Raw genomic sequence first — 25,136 nt, 5'->3', positions numbered from 1 at the left:
CTAAACTCAATGAGGTAGTCGATAATATTCAATTCACCATGGAGAATGAGTCTCTAGGTCGCCTACCATTTCTAGACACAGAAATACACAGACAAGAAAACAAAGTACTCTTCAAAGTTTACAGAAAACCCACAAACAAAGACGATTTAATACACTTCTACAGCGCACACAACGAACGGACCAAAATAGGAATAATAATTGTTTTTTTTTTTTCTCAGAGCACTAAGGATATGCAGTAATGAATTTCTAAGCGAAGAAATTCTACATATTACGAATACCTTCAGAGCGCTACAATATCCAGAGGCGCTAATATCCACATCTTTGAGAAAAGCAAAAAGTATCAGGCAACGAAAAGAGAAAGTGGTCAAGAAAGAAACTAAATACCTTCTCGTACCAGGCTCCGATTTTTCACAAACACTGGGGGATGCAATACGACCATTAGGTCTAGAAATAATCAGCGAGGCAGGAAAGAAACTTAAAAATCTAGTAACAACAACAACTACACAAACAATTAACGACCTAAGTGTTGTATATAGGATACCATGCAGCAAATGTGATAAATCTTACTATGGCGAGACCCACAGAGGGCTTATGACCAGAATCAAAGAGCACAAAGCAGACTTAAAATACCACAGGCTTTCCAACGCGATGGTGGGTCATATAGAACAAGAAGGTCATATGCCCGATTGGCTACAATCAGAAGTGATGGAAAAAGGATTAACAAAGAGAAGAAGAAAAACGGTTGAAGCATTACACATAGCCACTAAACCCAACATAAACCAAAAAGTAGGAAGTATTAAGTGGACAGAATACACGGCGAAATATGCAAATATAGAAAGACGCCCCAGGACAGCTCCGACGTAACACGGGGATTATATACAAGGACAAAACATCACGGTGACATTTCGTTGATCAAAAATCATGTTTTATTCTCATTATTTTATTATGCATTCTGTATCGATACTAATTATTAATATTATGTTATGTTATTATACTGTAATATAATTATATTGCATTATTATATATTATATTGTATGTTATTATTTTTACAGTATTATTATTATTATTATTATTATTATTATTATTATTATTATTATTATTATTATTATTATTATTATTATTATTATTATTATTATTATTATTATTATTATTATTATTATTATTATTATTATTTTTATTATTATTTTTATTATTATTATTATTATTATTATTATTATTATTATTATTATTATTATTATTATTATTATTATTATTATTATTATTATTATTATTATTATTATTATTATTATTATTATTATTATTATTATTATTATTATTATTATTATTATTATTATTATTATTATTATTATTAGTACTATTATTATTATTATCATATGTTATACCGATGCTGTTTGAGGTGTCATACTGGAACAGTTGAAACATTACACATGACTGCCGGACACAGCACGGGCCGGGAGGTGGGAGAAGTGGAGTGGACGGAATGAAAGACGCCCAGGACAACTCAGACATAACACGGTGACAAAATATCACGGTGACATTTATTTGGTATATTTATTTGGTATATTTATTCTTATTATTATTGATTATGTATCGATGCTAATTATTATGTTGTATTATAATGTGATATACCATGATATGATTTGGTATATTATATTATATATTATATTTTATATTGTATATTGTATCATAGATCGTGTTGTGTTGTATTATTATTATATTACTATTATTGTATTATATTGTACCGGTGCTGTTTGACATGTACTGGAACCAGCCACCAACCACTCCACAAGGAGGGAACGTAGGCCTGACTCACTATATACACCGCTTACTTCGACCCAGAGTAACACTCCTCTGAAGAAGCTATTGTAAGCGAAACCGTATATATGTATATATATATATGTATATATATATATATATATATATATATATGTTAATGAGGCATTGAATGTCAATGAAGGACCAAATAATAATATAGAGCAAGGTATAAATAAAAAACAAAATGATAATATAAGACATGATGTTGAAACTCAAAATGTGTCAAAAAAAGAGATAATCACGAGTTTCTTAAAACCATGTACTTTAATGCTCGTAGTATTAGGAACAAATTTCAAGAAATACAGGCGTATGTCAAAAGCGAAAATCTCGATATGATAGGAATAACTGAGACATGGTTAAATGGTACAGAGTTCGAAGCTGAATTTAATATTGCGGGATTTAAACACTTTCATCAGGATAGAAACCACAAGAAAGGTGGGGGTGTTCTATTGTACGTTAAAAACAATGTTCATGCTTGTGTTTTAGAGAAAGTGAAACAGGATGCATATGATAGTTTGTGGGTTGAGTTAACCCAAACAAATGGACAAAAAATGAATATAGGTGTAATATATAGGCCAAAGACATTATCATTAGCAGACGACAAATTGTTATTTCAAGAACTGTCTAGTTTCTGCAACCGGGATTTATTGATAATGGGTGATTTCAATTTTACTGTCATTGATTGGATGACCCTTGAACATGGCCATATAGGTAGACGCTTGATTGATTTTCTTGGTGACAATTATAATTCAGCATGTAAAAGAGCCCACAAGATTTGGAAACTTACTCGATCTTTTGATCACTAGCCGCGAAACCATGGTAACTGATGTAGAAGTCGGTGAATCTGTTGGAAATAGCGATCACAACTTAGTTAGATTCAAGCTCCTAAACAATTTTAGAATAGATACTTGTGTTTCTAAAATACCCGATTTCAGTAAAGCTCAGTTCATAGGACTACGTCAGGAGCTTCAGCTTACAGATTGGGAGGCAAAATTAAACGAAAGACCTGTAGATCAGATGTGGGAAATATTTCAAAATACGCTCACTAAGATGATTTAAACTTACATTCCTTTTAAGGACAGACGTCCCCCAAATCAGGCTCGCCCAAAGTGGCTCGACAAAGAAACTGAAAAAAGTATTGCTAAAAAGAGACTGGCTTATAAGAAATATAAGTGCTCGGGTGCATCTAATGACTATGAAAGTTATGTATCAATACAGAGAGATTTAAAAAAGACAATAAGAAAAAGAAAACGACAATACGAAATGAACATCGCTGAGAAATCCAAAGAGAATCCCAAAGAATTCTATAGTTACATTAGAGATAAAAAGGTTGTTAGGAATCACATTGGTCCACTATTATCTCCTGACGGTCAACTTGAATATTCAAATGAAGGAATGTGTAATATCTTAAACAATTATTTTAGCTCGGTATTTGTAAACGAAACACCTCAAAGTGAATTCCAAACTGAAACCTGTGAAAAGTCTGGGGTAAACTTACTCACTACGGTAAATATAACAAAATAAGAAATTAAAAGGTGTATAGACAAACTCAAAGTTAATAAAACACCAGGGCCTGACGGTTGGCATCCAAGAATCTTAAAGGAAATGAAAAATGAGATTGTTGTTTCATTAGAAATTATTTTCAAGAAATCCATCATATCCGGAGATGTCCCAAGAGAATGGAAGCTAGCTAACGTTACTCCCATATTCAAAAAAGGTGACAAAAAGAAACCAAATAACTATAGGCCTATAAGTTTGACTTCAATCGTAGGAAAAATAATGCAAACCATCATCAGAGATGCTATCGAATATCATTTAGAAAGTAACCGTTTGATAAATGATAGGCAGCATGGTTTCAGACGGAAACGTTCTTGCGTGACTAACTTACTCGAATTCTACAACACAGTTATCTCCAATTATGACAAAAGAAACAATATAGATTTAATATATCTAGACTTTGCAAAAGCTTTTGATACCGTTCCACACGAAAGACTACTTACTAAATTAGCTTTGCATGGAATAGGTGGTAGCCTATTAGGTTGGACTAGTAATTGGTTGAATGGTCGAAAACAGAGAGTTGTTTTAAATGGAAAAACTTCTGGATGGAAAAGTGTTGCAAGTGGAGTTCCTCAGAGTTCCGTTCTTGGGCCACTTCTATTCATAGTATATATAAATGATATAGACCATGGACTAAAATCTACTGTTTCCAAATTTGCTGATGATACAAAACTATGCGGAGTGGCAAACGATCACTCAAACCAATTAGATATTCAAGAAGATTTAGATAAATTACAGCAATGGTCTGAAAAGGGGCTAATGAAATTTAACACAAGTAAATGCAAGGTAATGCACATAGGTAAAAATAACAGTAAGTACGATTACAAGTTATTTGGAAATTCGTTAACAAAAGTGAATAGTGAAAAAGATCTCGGCGTAATTATCAGTAACGACCTCAAATCATCCAAGCAGTGTATTTCAACATCTGAGAAAGCAAATAAGATTCTGGGACTGATTGCCGATCTTTTGATTTCAAAAGTCCATCACTCATTAACAAGCTATATAAATCGTTAGTTCGTCCACATTTGGAATATTCTGTTTCCGTATGGTCACCGAATCTCATTAAAGACATTGACAGACTGAAAAGAAAAAAAAAACGGCGAGCCACAAAGCTGATTCCAAATATAAAAAATAAATCATACTAAAATCGACTAAAACATATGAATCTGTTTTCCCTAAAAAAGCATAGACTCAGAGGTGACTTGATACAGGTCTTAAAGATTTTAAAGGGAATTGACATCAAAAGTGACCAAATTTTCACATTGAATGAGAATCAGACAAGAAACAATGGTCTCAAACTGTCCGGAAATAGATTCAATTTGGAAGTAGGTAGAAACAACTTTGCCAACCGTGTAGTTAATGAATGGAATAAACTTCCTGCACAGGTAGTGCAATGTAGTTCAGTTCGAAGCTTTAAGAATCATTTAGATAAATACCTAAGTAAGATGCTGTAATGATTGTAATTTATCTTATATTATTAGTTTTTGTTTTGCTATCATTTGTCTGTCTGATTTTCATTTATCATTAGTTATATGTCAATTTATTATTATTTACTATTTACCTGTTTGTTTATTATTTAACTATACCTATGCATTTATTTATGTATTTTATTGTTATTTACATTGTTATAGTTTTTATTTATTATTTTATTATTAATATGATTTTTTTTCGCATCCGACCTAGATATGGATCAAAAGGTCTCCTGTCGGCATGCTCCGCCTTTGTAATCCTAAGTAATATATATATATATGTATATATATATATATATATATATACATATATATATATATATATATATTAAAGGCATTCTTCCCTTACATGGGAAGTAGTCAACAAACAATTGTACTGAAACCACTCTCACCTATTCCATCCCCAATATACTCCATTGTCTTCTACCCTCTTCCCTTCCTCATCTTGGTACCTCCTTAGTAATGGGTCATCCCTGCATCTTGCCCACTGCCATTGGTCAGAAGCAGTTTCGCATGACACAGTACATCAACAACAAAGCCGTTTCATTAAATCGGTGCCCCCCTCTCTCCATTCCCTGATGCAGAAATGGAGAAGACTGGGAGAAATCACTTTGAGCTGCGTCAATTTATGTTTCATATATACTCCCTCACCCCCTACTCCTCTACCCTCTCCCCCTCATGCATCACAACATCATCCATACACAACCATACTCTATTCACCTCTATGTTCTGTCCTCCCCCGTCCCTCTTTCCCAATGCCCCTTCAAGTTCACTCCTTCCACCTTTGCCTTCCCATTCTCTTTTACCAATCTTTCTTAACTCATTCTTTCCATGTGTCCAAACCATCTCAATACCCTATCACCAACCATATCCCCCAACTCCCTTTCCTCCCCTGTTATCCTCCTCACCTACTCATTTCTCACTCTATCCAGCCTAGTAACCCCTATCATACTTCTCAGACATTTAATTTCAAACACATTCAAACGCCTTCTCTCTTCCTTTCTTACGTTCCATGTTTCTGCCCCGTACAGTGCTGTCGGTACAATTATTTCTTCATACAATCTCCTCTTAGCATCCATTCCCAAATGTTTATTTCTCATTACACTTTTTAATCCCCCAAGGATTCACTTGCTTCTCTCAATCTAAATTCTACCTCCACCTCCACTCCTCCCTTTCCTGCCACATTCGTACCCAAGTATTTAAAACTATCCATTTCTTCTAGTCTCCCTCCCTTAATACTCACTTTTAATCTACTGCCACTTTCTCCCCTTGTACATCTCATCACTTTAAATTTACCCATATTTATCTTCAACTTTCTTCTTTCACACACCTTCCCAAACTAGCTAACTTTCTTAATCCCTCCTTTGATCCTGCTACAAGCACAAGTACTGTCAGAAAACAACAGCTGGCTTATTTCCAATATTTCTTCATTTTCTTTATCCATCTCCAATCCCCGACCCGTTACCCTTGCATTTACCTATTGTACCACCCCATCCATGTATAAATTCAACAGCCAGGGCGACATAACACATCCTTGAAGAAGCCCCACATTTACCTCAAACCACTCTCTCTCTCTCTCCATTTCTAATCCCGACACAAGCACTAATACTTTCGTAAAATCTCTTAAATGCTCTTAACAGCTTTCCTCCTATCCTATATATCTGCAATACCTCCCACAGTGCCTTCCTGTCTACCCTGTCGTAAGCCTTTTCCAGATGCATAAAAGCCCTAACTACATCCTTACCTTTTCCTTAAACTTTCTCACATATCTGTCTTACCACAAAAATATGATCTACACAACTCCTACCTGTCCTAAACCCACACTGTTTCTCACCAATTACTCCTTCTGTTCCTCTTCTAGTTCTCTCAATCAAGTCCTTCCCATAAGCCTTCCCAACTACACTTAACAAACCGATCCCTCTGAAACTACTACACTCACACTTGTCCCCCTTTTTCTTGTAAAGCGGAACTATACAGGCACTCCTCCAGTCCTCCGGCACTCTACCCTCTCTTAAACAATCGCTGAATAACCTCACCAGCCAGTCCACCATTATTCTACTCCCAATTTCTCAGACATTCTGCATGGCATCCATCCAATCCAGGTGCCCTAACTTCTCTCATCATCATTAAAGCTGCCTTCACTTCGTCTTTCTTTAGTTCTCCTTCATTTTCCTCAATCATCATGGTCATTTTCTTAGCACTTTTCCACTGCAACTGCCTTTCCGTCCCTATTCTCCTTCACATTTAGCAACTACCTTAAATACTTTGCCCACCTTCCTCTCACTACCTTCTCTTCTATTATCATCTCTACATCTGTACCTTTTACCTTTTCTTCTCTACTTGATTCGCCTCCTCTTCCTTTCTTCATTTCTTTCCAATATATATATATGTATGTATATATATATATATATATATATATATATATATATATATGTGTGTGTGTGTGTGTGTGTGTGTGTGTGTGTGTGTGTGTGTGTGTGTGTGTGTGTGTGTGTGTGTGTGTGTGTGTGTGTGTGTGTGTGTGTGTGTGTGTGTGTGTGTGTGTGTGAACCACAATGCACTTTAATTCTAAGCCATCAACATCGGAAGAACCGTGGAGGCACATGTAGAAATTGAAACGTGGTACGCCCGAGGACTCGAACCTACGGCCATCATGTGACCAGTGCTTGTAATGACTTAGACCATTACACCATCAAGAGAGATATAAGTTGTGCGCAATTTTTCTTATATCTTTGTATGCTCGAGTGACATACACATACACGAAAGTTTGCGTTCAAATATTCTCCACTATGATAATACAATTGGTAAGTATACGAAAGCGGGAAAGCATTTGTACAACACTGAATGGGTCCCAGTAACTGGAGATACATTTTCATCAACCCCAATGCACTTGAATTTTCAGCAATCAACATCGGAAGAACCGTGGAAGCACATGCAGAAATTGAAAAGTGGTACGGCCGAGGACTCGAACTTACCCTAGCACGTGACCAGTGCTTGTAGTGAATTAGACCATAACACCATCAAGAGAGATATACGAGTAAGTTGAGTGCAACATTTCTTATATATTTGTATGTTCGAGTTACATACACATACACGAAAGTTTGCGTTCAACCCATCTCCACTATGATAGTACAATTGGTAAGTATACGAATGCGGGAAAGTATTTGTACAACACTAAATGGATTCCAGTGACTAGCTATGGTGTAATGGTCTAAGTCAAGGGATTCGAACCCTGACCTGTGCGTATATAACCACGAAGTCAAGACGTTGTCTTTAACATACACAACTTGTCGGAGGGCTCGCCTAATACCGGGATTAGATGAAAAAGAGACTAGATCTTCTGATGTTACGTGAAGCGTGGTCGTGGACCTGTACAGTCCTTTTGAACCATCACACGTAGTTCAGTCGCTAGCGTCTTGACTTCGTGATTATATGCGCACAGGTCAGGGTTCGAATCCCTTGGCAGAGATTATAATAATGTTCAATCTGTCTTTAACATACACAGATTGTCGGAGGGCTCGCCTAATACAGGGATTGAATGAAAATGAGACTAAATCTTCTGATGTTACGTGAAGCGTGGTCGGGAACTTGTACAGTCCTTTTGAACCATCACACATAGCTCAGTCGCTAGCGTCTTCACTTCGTGATTATATACGCAAAGGTCAGGGTTCGAATCCCTTGGTAGAGCTTCTAAAAATGATCACACACACACACACACACACACACACACACACACACACACACACACACACACACACACACTAACACACACACACACACACACACATATATATATATATATATATATATATATATATATATATATATATATATATATAGATATATACATATACCAAAGGAAAGGAAAAGACTGGGAGAAATCCCTTCGAGATAAGTCAATTTTTTTCTCATACATACTTCCTCACCCCCCATCCCCCACCCACTCCCCCTCATGCATCACAGCCTCATCTATACACAACCCTTCTCCATTCACCCCTATCTTCTGTCCTCTCCCGTCCTTCCTCTACAGACATTCCTCTCTTTTGTAAAGACCCTTTCACCCCATCCATCCATCTTATCCTAGGACGTCCCCTCATATTCACTCCTTCCACCTCCGCCTTCCACACTTCTTTTACTAATCTTTCATTTTTTTTACTAATCACTCATTCTATCCATGTGTCCAAACCATCCTAATATTCTTTTATCAACACTATCCCCCAGTTCCCTTTCCATCCCTGTTCTCCTCCTCACCTCCTCATTTCTCACTCTATCTAACCTAGTAACCCCTATCATACTTCTCAGACATTGCATCTCAAACACATTCAAACGCCTTCTCTCTTCCTCTCTCATGTTCCATGTTTCTGCCCCGTACGTTGCTGTTTGTAAAATCACTCCTTCATATAAGCTCCTCTTAGCATCCATTCCCAGATGTCTATTTCTCATTACACTTTTTAATCCACCAAGGCACTTATTTGCTTCTCTCAATCTACATTCTACCTCCACCCCCACTCCTCCCTTTCCTGTCACATTCGCAACCAAGAATCTGAAACTATCCGCCTCCTCCAGTTTCTCACCCTTAATGCTCACTTCCAGCCTACTGTCACTCTCTCCCCTTGTACATCTCATCACCTTACGCCCACATATATCTTCAGCTTCCTTCTTTCATACACCTTCTCAAACTCTGTCACTAACTTTCTCAATCCCTCCTCTGATCCTGCTACAAGCGCAGTGTCGTCAGCAAACAACAGCTGGCTCACCTCCCATTTTTCTCCATTTTCATTAATCATCTCCAACCCCTGACCCACTACCTTTGCATTCACCTCTCGCACCACCCCATCAATGTAAAGATTGAACAGCCAGAGCGACATAACACACCCCTGACGAAGTCCCACCTTTACCTCAAACCATTCACTCTCTCCATTTCTAATCATAACGCAAGCTCTACTACTCTCGTAAAAACTCTTAACTACTCTTAACAGCTTTCTTCGTATGCCATATATCTGCAGTACCTTCTACAGTGCCATCCTGTCTACCCTGTCGTAAGCCTTTTCCAGATGCATAAAAGCCCCAAAAACATCCTTACCTTTTCCTATAGCTTTCTCGCATATCTGTCTTACCACAAAAATATGATCTATACAACCCCTACCTGTCCTAAACCCACACTGTTCCTCACCAATTACTCCTTCTGTTCCTCTCCTAATCCTCTCAATCAAGACCCTCCCATAAGCCTTCCCAACTACACTCAACAAGCTGATCACTCTGAACCTACTTTACTCACACTTGTCCCCCTTTCCCTTGTAAAGCGGAACTATACAGGCATTCCTCCAGTCCTCCGGCACTCTACCCTCTCTGAAACAAACATTAAATAACCTCACCAGACAGTCCATCATAACTGTACCTCCTTTCTTCAGACATTCTGTATGGCATCCATCCAACCCAGGTGCCTTACCTGCTCTCATTATCTTAACAGCTGCTTTCATTTCATCCTTCCCTATTTCTCCTCCATTTTCATCACTCATCACTCTCATTTTCTCAGCGCTTGTCACTGCAACTACCTTTCCCTCCCTATCCTCCTTCACATTTAGCAACTCCCTAAAATACTCTGCCCACCTTCCTCTCACTGCCTTCTCTTTCATTATCATCTCTCCATCTACACCTTTTACCTTTTCTTCTCTACTTGATTTGCCTCCTCTCCATGTTTTAATTTCCTTCCAAAACATATTTTTATTACTTTCAAAATTTTCTGTCAAACTCTTTCCCCATTTCACATCTGCTCTCCTCTTTGCTTCCTTTATCTTATGCTTAACTTCCTTTCTCTTTACTTTGTACCTTTCATACGATTCCCTCGTCCTAATTTGTAGCCAATCTATGAATGCCTGCTTCTTCTCTTCTACACCCTTCTTTGCTTCCTCATCCCACCACTCACTACCCTTCCTTCTATTTCCTCCCGCCCTCTTTGTTCTATACACCATCTTTGCGCACCTTATGACTTCCTCCTTGAACCATCCCCATTCCTCATCCACTCCTAGTTCTACTCTATCCTTTACTCTCTCCCACTCCTCTCTCAACTTTTTATACTCATTCTCCTTTTTTTTTTCATTTAAGCAGTTCACTCTAAGTACCTCCCTACCATCTGCCCTTTTCCTCTTTCTCCACCTATTCTCTACTCTCAATTTTCTTCCACCAGGAAATTATCTGATATTCCCCCACTCTCTCCCCTTAGAACATGTACATCCTTAACTCTTCCTACCATACTCCTGGTCACCACTATATAGTCCATTAACGCTCTATCTGCCACCCTTCCACCCACCACCCTCTCCCATGTGTACTTATGCTTGACTTTCTTCCTAAACACTGTATTTGCTATCATCAACTCTCTTTCAAGACACATCTCCACCATCAATTCTCCACTACGATTTTTACCTGGAACTCCATACTTCCTAATCACTCCGTCAATTGGTTCATTTCCCACCCTAGCATTTAGGTCTCCCAATACAACTACATTGACATTTCTCCCTAATCCCTCTATGCACTCATTTATATCTACCCAAAAAGCCCCCCTTTCCTCTACGCTCTTCTCACTACCAGGCCCATACGCTCTTACAAAAACCCACATCTCCTTTCCCAGCTTCACCTTCATCCACATCAACCTTGATGACACCTGAATTCTGAATTCTGAATTCCTAGGAAAGACCACACGCTTGCGCGGGATCGATTTTTGTGGGAGGGGAAGAATGTCTGTAAGAAAATGAAAAGATAGTGGCGTATAAAATAGGGCTATTGCCACCGGGCGAATTAGCGAGCGATTTGGGGCAGTTGGTGTTCGTGGTTCGAGAGAAATGGACTGGGAGCTTGGACGGGGGCGCCGACGCAGGGATTAGGATTAGGATCACCAACAAAAGTTTAGAAAATGGTAGGAGGCGTAGTAGTAGAGAAAGGTGGAAAAACGGAAAAATCTTTAGTGGGAGGTAAACTGAAATGAGAAGATATAGTATAAGAGAAAGTTAGAAAGGAAGCGAATTTTAGTCGAAGAAAAAGTAAGTGTAGATGTTTGTGCATGTGGCGTGGCTATGTTCGTGAGAGGTGTGTGTGTGTATCTTACGGGAAGTAAGTAGAGTTCATTTCCCGTGTGTAGAGCGCGTTCCTGTTCAGCCACAGGTGGGGCCTGAGTAGCCTGCTTTTCCCCAGGTTGGGTTTGAGATCCTGTAGAGTTGATCCAGTGGCGGAGCGAGAAGGGGGGGAGGTGGGCGGTGTAAACCCGTCTGCCGACGTCAACGAAGAGGTCGGCCGGCAGCAGCAAAGGAGATATATCTCCTCGCCACCACCGGCGAGCGTGTAGAGCGCGTTCCTGATAAGCCACAGGTGGGGCCTGAGTAGCCTGCTTTTCCCCAGGTTGGGTTTGAAGGTCAGTAGAATTGATTCAGTGACGGTGAGAGGGGGGGGGCAGGCGGGCGGGTGTTGTATGATCTCTTTCCTTCCAATCACAACTCTGAAAACAGAGAATTACGCGATTGGGAATTGTGCGTAAAATGTCAGAAGTGTAAACTCGCTCACCAGCGTCAGCGAAGAGGCCAGCGTTAGGTTGCGGGCCGGTTGGACAGAGAGGTGTCCCAAATCTCTCTGTTGACCAGCCCGCGATCAGATTGAGGGTTCTGAGTGAGAGACGGTTTGGGCCTCTGCTAAGCCAACGAGCAAGTGTGCGTGTGCCTCTTTTCGTCCAAGCACTACTCTGAAAACAGAGAATTACGTGACTTGGGAAATATGTGTATTTGTCCTGGTGTAAACCCGCCTGCTGACGTAAACGAAGAGGTCGGCCTTTGCCAGACCGGCAGCAGCTAAGGAGATATATCTCCTCGCCACCACCGGCCGGCGAAGATTCCTGGGCGTTTGTTGAGAGAGCTGGAGTGCAGAGACGTCCGACCTCTAGGAGCGCTGTGTTGGTTGATTCTCCTTCCACTCTACTACCCGCTTACTTATCTCTTCAATTACTAGTATAGCCACCCCTTCTCTCCCTCGTCCCCTCTTCACTCTTGAGTACCTCCCAGCTACACTCCCAAATTCTCAGTTGCCCTTTCCTTTCATTTTAGTTTCATTCAAAGCCAGTACATTCATCTTTCTTCTCACAAACATACTGCCTATCTCTTCACTTTTACTCTCATCTGTAACACATCCACGTATATTAAAAGACCCAAACCTTAGGGTACTGGTTGGAAAGCTCCCAGACCCTCTTATGCCTTCACTTTCTTTTTTATATATATCCGATAATATTTATGACAGGCGCATGCAGGATTCGAACCCACTGCTTTCGGTCACCCGCAAGATCACCTTCACAGAGCCTTAGCCCACTACACCAAAAAAGTTATCGGATTGATGTCGCTGTTACTAGCAAATTTCTCTCATATATACATATATATATATGCAGAAGAAATCACTTGAACGCGTGATACTAGTATGCAGACAAACCACTGGGAAAATAAAAGAGATGAGACCGAGCGCTTTCGTCTATTCAGACATTTTCAAGGTATAGATACATAAAAGAGACAAGTATATATACTCAGAAGGTTAAGGTGGATCTCTCCCAGTGCCATATTGGCTCAAGTGTCCGGACATTTGGTTTACAATTTTTGTTATGATAAATTCATCCAATTTGTATAATCCTTGACTTAAATTTATATTATTAACAAATGTATTCTTGATCAGACTGGATTCTATGATGTTTCTATTCAAATAAGAATTACTTTTGACAATTACTTTATCTTCATTCCAATTGATACAATGGTTAAAATCCCTAAGATGGACAAATAACGCGTTGGACGTTTGACCACTTCTAACGCTATATTTGTGTTGCTTTATTCTAACATTTAATTCCTTTCCAGTCTGACCAATATAGCATTTGTTGCAATCTTTACATGGAATTTTATATACACAGCCTTCCTTATTTTCAGGGGAATTTTTAATCAAAAGACTTTTGACTGTGTTGGAGTTCCTAAAAATGGTTTGGATGTTGAAATTCTTAAGAATATGCGGCAATTTAATGAAGTTGTCATGATACGGAAGAACGAGAAGATTTTTAGAATAAAATTTTTCTTTAGTTTTGTCATCAAAATAAGACTTTCTAGCCATTTTTTGAGAAATTTCAATTAGATGATTTGGATACTTTAATTTTAAAGCTATGTCATTTATTCTTGAGAATTCATCATCCAAAAACTCCGGACTACAAATCCGATAAGCACGAAGGTACATTGAAGATAACACAGATGCCTTGGTCCTGTAATGATGAGAAGAGTAAAAATGAACATATGAAAGAACATTGGTGGGTTTCCTATAAACATCAAATTTGAAAGACCTTTCGTTTCTGTATATCAATACATCAAGGAAAGGTAATTGATTATTTTGTTCTATTTCCATGGTAAAATTGATTGAAGGGACTAAGGCGTTAAGTTGTGACAAGAAAGTTGACGGGTCAGCATTAACAGGCCAAATGCACAAAATATCATCAATGTACCTAAACCAAGTAACATTTTGGGGGAGAATATTGGGTACAAAAGTTGAAGTGCACGAGTTATTCAAAGTGTATGGGAAGAAAAGACGTGAGTTTGACCGGGCGATCCCTTTGGAATGGAAAGTGAGTTTGTTAGATTATTGCTATGGCAAAATGAGGTTAGTGTGCCACACTCTGACAATCAAATTAGATAAGAAACTTGATAATTTAATCAAGGAAAGTGAGTGGACCAAAAATGCCAACACTAATTTTGTGATAAATTTATCAAATAAACAATTAAGTGAAGATGCCAAATGTGCCCTGGGGTATGGTCATATTTTTGCCGTTTCCAAACAGTTGGACAGTGTGAGCGTTGCGCAAGGTTTTTGTAATCTTGAGAAGTTTGGAAATGTGCCCATTGAAGACATTAACATCAGTAAAGGTTTGGTTTATAGTTCCATGTCATCAACCAACCAACCTACATGCCCCAAACGTTTTCTCATGGCTTACGACAAATTGAAAAAGGATGATGAATTACATGTGACTAAAGCTGATAAAAGTAATAGTGTTGTCATTATGAACAAAAAGGATTATATTGACAAAATGGATGACCTCTTAGATGACAAAAATACGTACACTAAATTAAAGAAAAATCCTTTAGATGTTGTCAATAAGAATTTCAACACTAAGTTAAAAAAGCATTTTAAAAGGACATGACATTTTGATCAAGCAGCTCTCCTCGAAATCACCATCACTTCCATACATGTATGGGTTGATTAAAACTCACAAACCGAACAACCCTGTGAGACCCATTACATGTTCCCGAGGATCTGCTGGGTACAATTTGTCCAAGTGGCTTGTGTCCGTTTTGAGCCCTCTAGTAGGGACAATTTCCCACAGCCACATACACAACAATGTAGAGTTAGTTAACAAACTTAATAACCTTAATATTAACTATGATTTTTCTCTTATTAGTTATGATATCACTTCGTTATTCACCCGTGTTCCGGTTTTTGATTTATTAGTGTATCTTGAAGAAGAATTGGAGAAATTTGATTTACCACTGCCTACTGCCACCATTATTGATTTAATTAAATTGTGTGTTTTGGAATCTCATTTTGTGTTTAACGGTAACTATTATTTACAGAATTTCGGTATGGCAATGGGTAATCCGATTTCTCCAATTCTTAGCAATCTTTATATGGAATTTTTTGAAACAAAGTTGTTACCCAATATTCTCCCCCAAAATGTTACTTGGTTTAGGTACATTGATGATATTTTGTGCATTTGGCCTGTTAATGCTGACCCGTCAACTTTCTTGTCACAACTTAACGCCTTAGTCCCTTCAATCAATTTTACCATGGAAATAGAACAAAATAATCAATTACCTTTCCTTGATGTATTGATATACAGAAACGAAAGGTCTTTCAAATTTGATGTTTATAGGAAACCCACCAATGTTCTTTCATATGTTCATTTTTACTCTTCTCATCATTACAGGACCAAGGCATCTGTGTTATCTTCAATGTACCTTCGTGCTTATCGGATTTGTAGTCCGGAGTTTTTGGATGATGAATTCTCAAGAATAAATGACATAGCTTTAAAATTAAAGTATCCAAATCATCTAATTGAAATTTCTCAAAAAATGGCTAGAAAGTCTTATTTTGATGACAAAACTAAAGAAAAATTTAATTCTAAAAATCTTCTCGTTCTTCCGTATCATGACAACTTTATTAAATTGCCGCATATTCTTAAGAATTTCAACATCCAAACCATTTTTAGGAACTCCAACACAGTCAAAAGTCTTTTGATTAAAAATTCCCCTGAAAATAAGGAAGGCTGTGTATATAAAATTCCATGTAAAGATTGCAACAAATGCTATATTGGTCAGACTGGAAAGGAATTAAATGTTAGAATAAAGCAACACAAATATAGCGTTAGAAGTGGTCAAACGTCCAACGCGTTATTTGTCCATCTTAGGGATTTTAACCATTATATCAATTGGAATGAAGATGAAGTAATTGTCAAAAGTAATTCTTATTTGAATAGAAACATCATAGAATCCAGTCTGATCAAGAATACATTTGTTAATAATTTTAATTTAAGTAAAGGATTATACAAATTGGATGAATTTATCATAACAAAAATTGTAAACCAAATGTCCGGACACTTGAGCCAATATGGCACTGGGAGAGATCCACCTTAACCTTCTGAGTATATATACTTGTCTCTTTTATGTATCTATACCTTGAAAATGTCTGAATAGACGAAAGCGCTCGGTCTCATCTCTTTCATTTTCCCAGTGGTTTGTCTGCATATATACATATATATGTATAATTGTATATATATACATATATAGATGCCACATGAGATGTCTTGTCCATGTTCCCTAACTTTACCTCTCTCATCTGTATATAAGATATGTTGTTCTCTTGTCTATGTATTCCGCTTGAAGAGGATCACAGCAAGTGATCGAAATATACGGAAATTCGTTATTTCCTTCTTTTCTTAAATCCAAAAAATAGTGGGTTTTTAGTGCAATTACTAATGTGCAATTTCTATTCTGTCTTACACATATATATATATATATATATATATGTATATATATATATATTATATATATAATATATATATTACCCATCCTTAGTCCACTGCTGAACAATAGCCTCTTTCATATCAGCATTCCATGATTCACACGACCGCGCCAACCTCTGCCACGTAACTCCTGCAAAATTCTCTACTTTGTCTCTCCACCCTCTGTCTGGTCTCCTCTTCCATGCATCCCATATCGCAGCGTCCACCCTGTTACACACTTACTCTATCTCTCTTCAGTCGGTTGAGCTAACTTACCTGCCCAATTTAACTTCCTCTCTTTTACCGCCTCCACTATATCTTTCACTCTGGTCTACTCTCTCACTCAACTTGCTTTCTTTCGGTCTCTCAACGTTATTCCCATTGTTGATCTCTCCATTCTCCTCTGCGCATTTCTTAGCTTTGTCTCCATCGGCTTCGTCAGTTTCAAAGCCTCACAACAGTAGATCATTGCTGGCAGAATGCATTGATTGTGAACTTTGCGTTTCAATCATAAAGGTAGGATTTTATCATACTTACCACATTCTAAATTAATTGTAACATGCCTTTTTTATTTTATTACCACGATCTTTGGTCACTTTCACCAAATGGTTTAAATGATTATGCTCTTCAAGCTCTTCAAGACTCTCACCATCAATTATAATCTCTTTAGTTTCAAATTTCGTGTCGAACATAATTTTTATTTTACTCTTATTCATTTTGAAACCTACTTTGAGACTTTCTTTGTTCAGATCACTCGACATATTTTGCAAGTCTTCTGCTGTTTCTGAAATAAGAATAAATTCATCCGCAAATCATAGAAGGTTAAAATTTTCGCCATTAATCTTCAAACTTTTCTCTTCCCAACTCAACCTTCTGAAAATCTCCTCCAAGCAAGCTGTAAATAATCTGGGTAAAATTGTGTCGCCTTGCTCTTCTCCTTTCTCGATCTTTATCTTTTAAGTATGTTTATGCAGTCAAAGTACAGTGGTACCTTTCACATAAACCTTTTCCAGAACCCTTACAATCTATTTGTTTGCACACTGCTTGTGTAGCGAGTTTAGAATAGCTATTTGTTTTACTGAGTGAAAGGCCTTCTCGTAATCTGCAAAAGCTAAGCAAAGAGGTATATTGTTTTCCGCGTTTTCTCGATTAGTTTGTTCATCGCCTTCAAATGGTCTAGAGTCGAATATTTACTTCTAAAGCCTGCCTGTTCTCTCAGTTAGTTTTCATCTAAAACTTGACTTAGTCTATTTGTAAGGATCTTGGAAAATAGTCTATACACATCTGATAGCAAGCAAATCCATCGATAGTTACTAAGGTCTTTCTGGTCTCTCTTTATGAAGCAAAATCACTATAGCATTGCACAACGATTCAGGAACGCTTTCTTGACGTAGGCACTGGGTCTGCAGCTGAGCTAACTTAATATGAACTTCTTTCCCTACGTCTTTCTAAAGATCTATCTATATACCACATTCCCCAGGTGTTTTCCTTCATTTCATATTTAAAGATCAAATTCCCTATCTTCCTCTGTAATTTCTGGTACACTAATAACGTCTACATATGGAATTACTGACTCAACTACTGTCTTCGACGAGTAAAGCTCTTGGTAAAAATACAGTATTCTTCTCTTTTCACCACTCTGTCTCTTCCTTTAATGATATCTCCCTTTCTATCTCTCAAAGATATAATTTGCTTTCTTCCTAAAGCATACCCGCCCTCGGTCATTTTGGTATTTATACCTTTCCGAATAGTTTTCTCTATTTCATCCATGTTCCTCTTTATTTTCTCTGATATCTGCATTTTGTTGATAAGCTCGTTCAGTTCTAATCTTTCTATTTCGTTTCTCCTGTTTTTACTCCGCATAGTCCTTCTTTTAATTAGGTCAGTTGTAGCTTTGAAGCATTTTTTTTTCTACTTCCTACTTTTTCTGCCGATTTCGTATTGTGTGTGTTTGTTTGTTTGTTTGTTTGTGTGTGTGTGTATGCGTGCGTGTGAGTGTGTGTGTGTGTGTGTGTGTGTGTGTGTGTGTGTGTGTGCGTGCGTGTGTGTGTGTGTGTGTGTGTGTGTGTGTGTGTGCGTGTGTGTGTGCGTGCTCATTCGCGCAAAATATTCTCAAGAACATTTCGAAACTCAATGCATGACCTTTTATTCTCTTGAAGTTGATTAAAGAAAACGGAGGAGAAAATTCAAAAGTTGAGAGAGTAAGTTCAATCCTGGAAAGATTTTAAAAGGTTAAGATCATACCTTAAGTGTAAATATGCTGAAGATGTAGTCATAAACATATTTAATAGAGTAGTTCTACTTGCAGTAGAGATAAGTTTAAAGTTGATGAAATTGTAAATTTAAAGTTGATGAAACTGTTGAAGACACACAAAAATTCGGAAGAACACATTTGTCACATTCCTAGCGAGAGAAGAACAGGTTTTGGATAATACTCCCGATTTCAGAGAAGATCTACTCAGCAAACGGTTGGAGAGATGTCATACTCGAGCGTCTATCGTATTTTGAAGCCAAATAATGTGAAAAGGTGCACTCCTACTTTCATGCTATCAATGAGGATAATGCTTGTCGGAGAAAATAATTTTTTGAGTGTTTCGAGGTGAAATTTGCAAAGGACGCACAGTTTTCAAACAAAAATGTTTGAAGCAACGAAATCACATTTAAGTTAAAAGGTTCAATCAATCACCGCAATTCCAGCAGTAATCCGAGAAATGAAAATCCATATATTTCAAAGGAACACTATGAACAAAACAGCGGTTACAGTGTGGTGTGGATTCTTCGGTGTTAGGCTAAAGTGAACCAACATTTTTCCCATCACTTGTACTAGTGCCGTTGATCTGAACATCGTGTATTAATTTGCCACGTTATGCATACTTCCTACTATTATTGTAATGAGGGCTTATACCGATGAAAATCTGCTGTAGACTAGCTCACGATAATAATAGGAACATATTTCTATGCAGAAGCCCTTGGTTTCTCTCTACCCTCACACAATATCAGAGAAGCACAACCCACTGGACGCAATAAAACAACCATAGGCAAATATTTCTCCAGCATCACAATAGACCAATATTGTATACTTCACCAGTCTTCCTAGTGTGAATAGCAGTTGGTGGCAACATGTTATATCATGGGAACTATTCAATTACTGTAGTAGGTTATCATGCCTCTCGGGGCACATATGTTACCAAGCATTTTGTAACGCAGTCTACAGACATGAACGTAAGGAATGCTCATGCAGTAGTTGCTCTTCAGCCTCATGGTGACATATGTCTATCCTTGACGTCGTGTTGTACCTCTTTCATAACAAACTAAAATGAACCAAAACCTTTTCACATTCCAAATGCATTATCCACATGATACAGTGACAAGATTCCTGAGAATTTATAGCGACTAGTGCTATTGACTTTTGCCCGGCGTTTTTGGCATATGAATATTAAATGACTATGCAGTCTCAACCGGTTTATCATTTTCATAGCGTTCCTCCTTAAAGAAAATATACTTTTGTCATGGATGGCAAGGATGACGTCGAGGACTTGATGGTAATTCCACAAGACTTTAGAGACAGATAAACGGAGCCTAGTATCTTGCCCAATTTTCCTTCAGATCAATTGCACTTGAAATATCCGCCAGCTACTTCCTCTTTTACATGATGCAATGTGAGGATATCCGATGTCAGAGAGAGGAGATATGACATCAGGTAGAGGAAGCATGACGTCAGAAAAACTGGGGAATCAAAGCCATATTACGTTAGGAAAAGCGGAAATCTGGAGACAGATAACGTCAGACAGAGAAACTGCGTCTTCATACCCTATTGGAATGCTTGCAGCTGTATAGAGACATTGCAGTCTAAAGCACCCTTGCCAAATTACCTGCCACCTTAACTTATAACAGATATCACACACAAAAAAAAAAGTTCCTGGCTTGTAATCATTTTTTTTATGTTATTTAGGTCCCCCCCCCCCTCCGAAAAAAAACATATATATTTAGCAGTTACAAGTTTGGGTTTGTCAGAATTCTAGGCTATCCACTAGAATTCAACCTAATAGAATTTTAGAATTGTAGTAAAAGTAATTTATGTTATATTTTCGATTGCAATTGATGTAATTTGGTGCTATTTTTCAAAATTTGGTGATTGTAGCCTGAATTACCTAACTTATCTTATACATGTATGCTAATTTAACATGTTTATATTTTATATTTTCAGATCTATAAGATCCATCTTTTGTGATTGCATATATTTATTTTATTTTCAGATGGCTTCAAAGGGGCTACCGGCTCCTTCCTGACTAATTATGTTATATATGTGGAAAGTATATAAAGAAGAGAGGCAAAGAATTCTCCTAAGAAACGTCAGTGAAGGTTTGTGAAGCCTACCAAAGGTACTTCGGGATGCCTGTTGGGGACTAGGACAAGCCCTGGGTCAATCACTAATGTTGTGAGTATTGTAAGAAGACTCTGGAAAGGTGGCTGTGAAGTGAGAAAAGGTTCTTGAAAGACTCAACCCAAGGGTCTGGCTAGACTCAACAGACCACTCCACAAACTGTTTTTTTTTTTGTTTTTCCATGGTGGAAGATAACAAGCAGTGGAAAGGAAAGAATGCTGCTGCTGTGTATTACCCATATATCCCATCATCAGTTGTTCCAATTCCTCATTGCTCCAAATATCCCGTGCCAGTGCCACCCGCTGCAGGTGAAGTCCAAGACAAGTATTTTGATGATGAGGAGATGGATGAGTTTGAGACCATTATTTTTTGTCTAATTCCCATTCAGTGAGAAAATTTGGTCCCTTTTGATGTCAATTTCCTTTAGAATCTTAAAGACCTGTATCAAATCACGCCTGAGTATATACCTTCTTTTTAGGGAAAATAGATTCATACATTTTAGTCGATTTTCGTATGATTTATTTCTGATAATTGGAACTAATCAATTTTTCAATGTCTTTAATGAGATTCGGTGACCATACAGATACAGCATATTCCAAATGTGAACGAACTAACGATTTATATAGTTTGTTAATGGCAGATGGACTTTTAAAATCAAAAGATCGCGCAATCAATCTTAGAGTCTTGGTTGCTTTCTCTGAGGCGGAAATACACTGCTTAGATGATTTGAGATCATTACTGATAATTACGTCGAGATCCTTTTCATTATCAACTTTTGTTAACGAATTTCGAAATAACTTCTAATCGTACTTATAATTTTTACCTATGTGCATAACCTTACATTTACTTATGTTAAATTTTATTAGCCAATTTTTAGACCACTGTTGTAATTACTTATTAGACAGAAAAAGAAACAGAATTACTGATATGTGAAAACGACAAGACAAGGAGGGAATCAAGTAACATGTAACCGAATAAGGTCACGCTTAACATTGCAATCCATTTAAGTAACATGTTTCCCTAAGTGATTTTTTCTAATGCTATTTGTGAGTTTTTTTTTTTTTTTACCTGTGAACCTCTGTATCTCTTCCCATATCCCTTCTGATTCTTGTACTTACAAAAGCTCCAACGATTGGATGAAAGTAATTCCTGCTTTACGTGAATAGATACTCTGGTCAGCCGGCGCACCTTTCGTACAAATAACTACAGCCAATTAAATTGACAGGAGCCTCAGAAGATTCTTTCGGGATCTAGAAATTGGCATGCGCGTTTGTAAAGACAATAGGCCAAAATTCGCATTACCCCAAATCGGACAACCTCAGTGGGGGTGTGAGTCATGCCATTTTACAGATACGGTAATATCATGGTTTGTCAATTTTTTTCTGGATTAAGGCAGATTTCTTCATCTGCTAAAGAAATATTTGTGGCCTGAAGTTAGATTTAAATTTATTTAACCAATCAGCCCTATAGCATCTTTATATATTCTGTTTTGCCTAACTGAATTCATACAGCTAAGTGGCTATCCTTCGACTGAAAGGATTACAACTGAAAGTAACTATTCCCAGGGTGCAGAATGATTAACCAGATCTTTACCGATGTGCCTGTCACTTGCTATCTCTCCTTATCATCCACCAGTCCTACCATATATTGGTGATTTTTTTTCTCACTATTCTCTCAAGCTGTCCTTGCAATCGTTCCTTTGTCTTCCTATTACTTTTTTAATCTCTCTATTCCACTTCTGAGAATATTTTGATAGTCATTATTTATGTTAACGATATAATAAATATTATTTTCTGAAACCACTTTTCTGCAAATACATCTTTGTTACATGTCCCTCTTTAAACGTGTGCTTCAGCAGAACATATGGATCTGCATGGTCTTCAAGGCTCTCAACTACTTGAACAAGTGTACATAACTTGTGTATTTAGTTTTGGCTAGCACCCACGAGAAGTGTGATTTCCCAAATGAGTTCTATTCAACTGAAAGGCAGCATACGGCAGGATCTCATCTTTATCAGCATTATATTGCGATGGTGTAACATATCAGAGCGTATAGATGATGAGGCATCAAGCAGGAGTTAAACTAGGTCACATTACTAACAGAAAAAAGTTTGCTCGCACATATAAGCCTGGGCATTTTAGTGCGGAATGGAGAAAAACAGTTTAATTGCTGGAATATATAAGGTCTATTATCGCTTGCCTGATTCATGACCAAGGGCGTGAGCGGAGCTGAAGAGAGAAAATAAATATAATTCGATCAATTTTAGAATAAGAGAATGATGATAGGAAATAGGAAATCAAAACAGGATTTACAAATTTGAGAGAAAGAGTAAACTAGAACGAAGGGAAGATATTTAGAAAATTGGAAGTTCTAGTACGTATTAAGGAGATTAATTGAAGTCAGAAAAGAAAGAGGATGAAATGCGTATAACAATAATAGCATAATACGAGAAGGAAATGTTAGATGAGAATGAGGGGTAGCTAGTTAACAGGGCAAAATTAGAAAGTGTGACTTGTAATATTAGTCAGTAGAGAAGAAGAAGGCTAAGTGATAGAAATTATTGGGGAGGGAGATAAAGACAGCCAAATGGACAGCGAGATGTATAAAGGGATAGAGGAATGGAAATCTGGAGAATGTTTGAAGCTTGGTATATAAAATGTTGAAGATTAGCCCATAAAAAGGAGAAAAAGTAGATAAATGATAGTTGTTCGTTGTAAAAAGATGATATACAGAGGCGACAGAATGAGATAAGACAGATGTTTGTCTTGAGTTAACCAAGTCATAATTATCAAAAGTACCAAAACCATTATACTAGGGAGTCAGAGGTTAGTCTAGATAGTCCAATCATTATATATTTTCCAGTTATTTATTGCTCAGAGCTTCTAAGTTCACTTGAGATAAATAAAATGCTCTGGTATCAGCTAGAATGAAATATGTCGAATGTCCGGAAGGTCAATTTTGGAAAGCGACTAATATTTGCATATTGAACGTGGCCATTGAAACGTGCAAAATGAACCACATTGCAAGGTAAAGTAACATGAGTATGGAAGCAAAATATTACACGAATTAAGAAAAGAAATAAATGAATAAGGGGAGTGAATATGGTGAGGGAAGATACATACATACATACATATACCAAAGGCTTTTTCCCCCTTACACGGGGGTTAGCCAAAGAGAAAAAGGCATAGAAATCACTTCTACCCATTTCATTTCCCATATATTCCACTCCCCTCCACCCTCCTCCCTCCCTCCTATCTTGACACCTCCTGGACGACGAGTCATCCCTGCAGAAGCAGTGTCGCAAGACACAACACATCCACAGCAAGGCCGCTTCATAAATTTGGCGACTCCCCCCTCTCCATCCCCTCATGCAGGAAAGGAGAAGACGGGGAGAAATCCCTTTGGGCTGCGTCAATTTTTTTCTCATACATACTTCCTCACCCCCCATCCCCTACCCACTCCTCATGCATCACAGCCTCATCTATACACAACCCTTCTCCATTCACCCCTATCTTCTGTCTCCTCCCGTCCTTCCTCTACAGACATTCCTCTCTTTTGTAAAGCCCATTTCCCCCATCCATCCATCTTATCCTAGGACTCACCCTCATATTCACTCCTTCTACCTCCGCCTTCCACACTTCTTTTACTAATCTTTCTTCACTCATTCTTTCCATGTGTCCAAACCATCCTAATACTCTTTCATCAACCCTATCTCCCAGTTCCCTTTCCACCCCTGTTCTCCTCCTCACCTCCTCATTTCTCACTCTATCTAGCCTAGTAACCCCTATCATATTTCTCAGACATTTAATCTCAAACGCATTCAAACTCCTCTCTTCCTCTCTCATGTTCCATGTTT

The 25,136-nt window shown here is 37.7% G+C and overlaps 1 protein-coding gene across 1 annotated transcript in view; it reads left to right on the top strand.

Annotated features, from left to right (window-relative positions):
* The window catches only part of LOC143024029 (uncharacterized), a 21,868-nt gene extending 757 nt beyond the window's left edge, over window positions 1–21,111 (top strand). The window contains exons 1-3 of the mRNA XM_076182739.1: window positions 1–14; window positions 14,680–14,764; window positions 21,104–21,111. The exon at window positions 1–14 is cut by the window's left edge and continues 757 nt beyond it. Of these exons, the coding sequence (XP_076038854.1) occupies window positions 1–14; window positions 14,680–14,764; window positions 21,104–21,111 (107 nt within the window). The remainder of the gene's footprint in view (window positions 15–14,679; window positions 14,765–21,103) is intronic.
* The last annotated feature ends 4,025 nt before the right edge of the window (window positions 21,112–25,136 follow it).

Source organism: Oratosquilla oratoria, unplaced genomic scaffold (genome assembly GCF_046742065.1).
Source record: "Oratosquilla oratoria isolate Oo_2021 unplaced genomic scaffold, ASM4674206v1 SCAFFOLD82, whole genome shotgun sequence".
In the NCBI taxonomy this organism is placed as follows: Eukaryota; Metazoa; Arthropoda; class Malacostraca; order Stomatopoda; family Squillidae; genus Oratosquilla; species Oratosquilla oratoria.
Note: the sequence above shows the minus strand (reverse complement) of the source record. Positions and strands in the feature narration are given on the sequence as shown.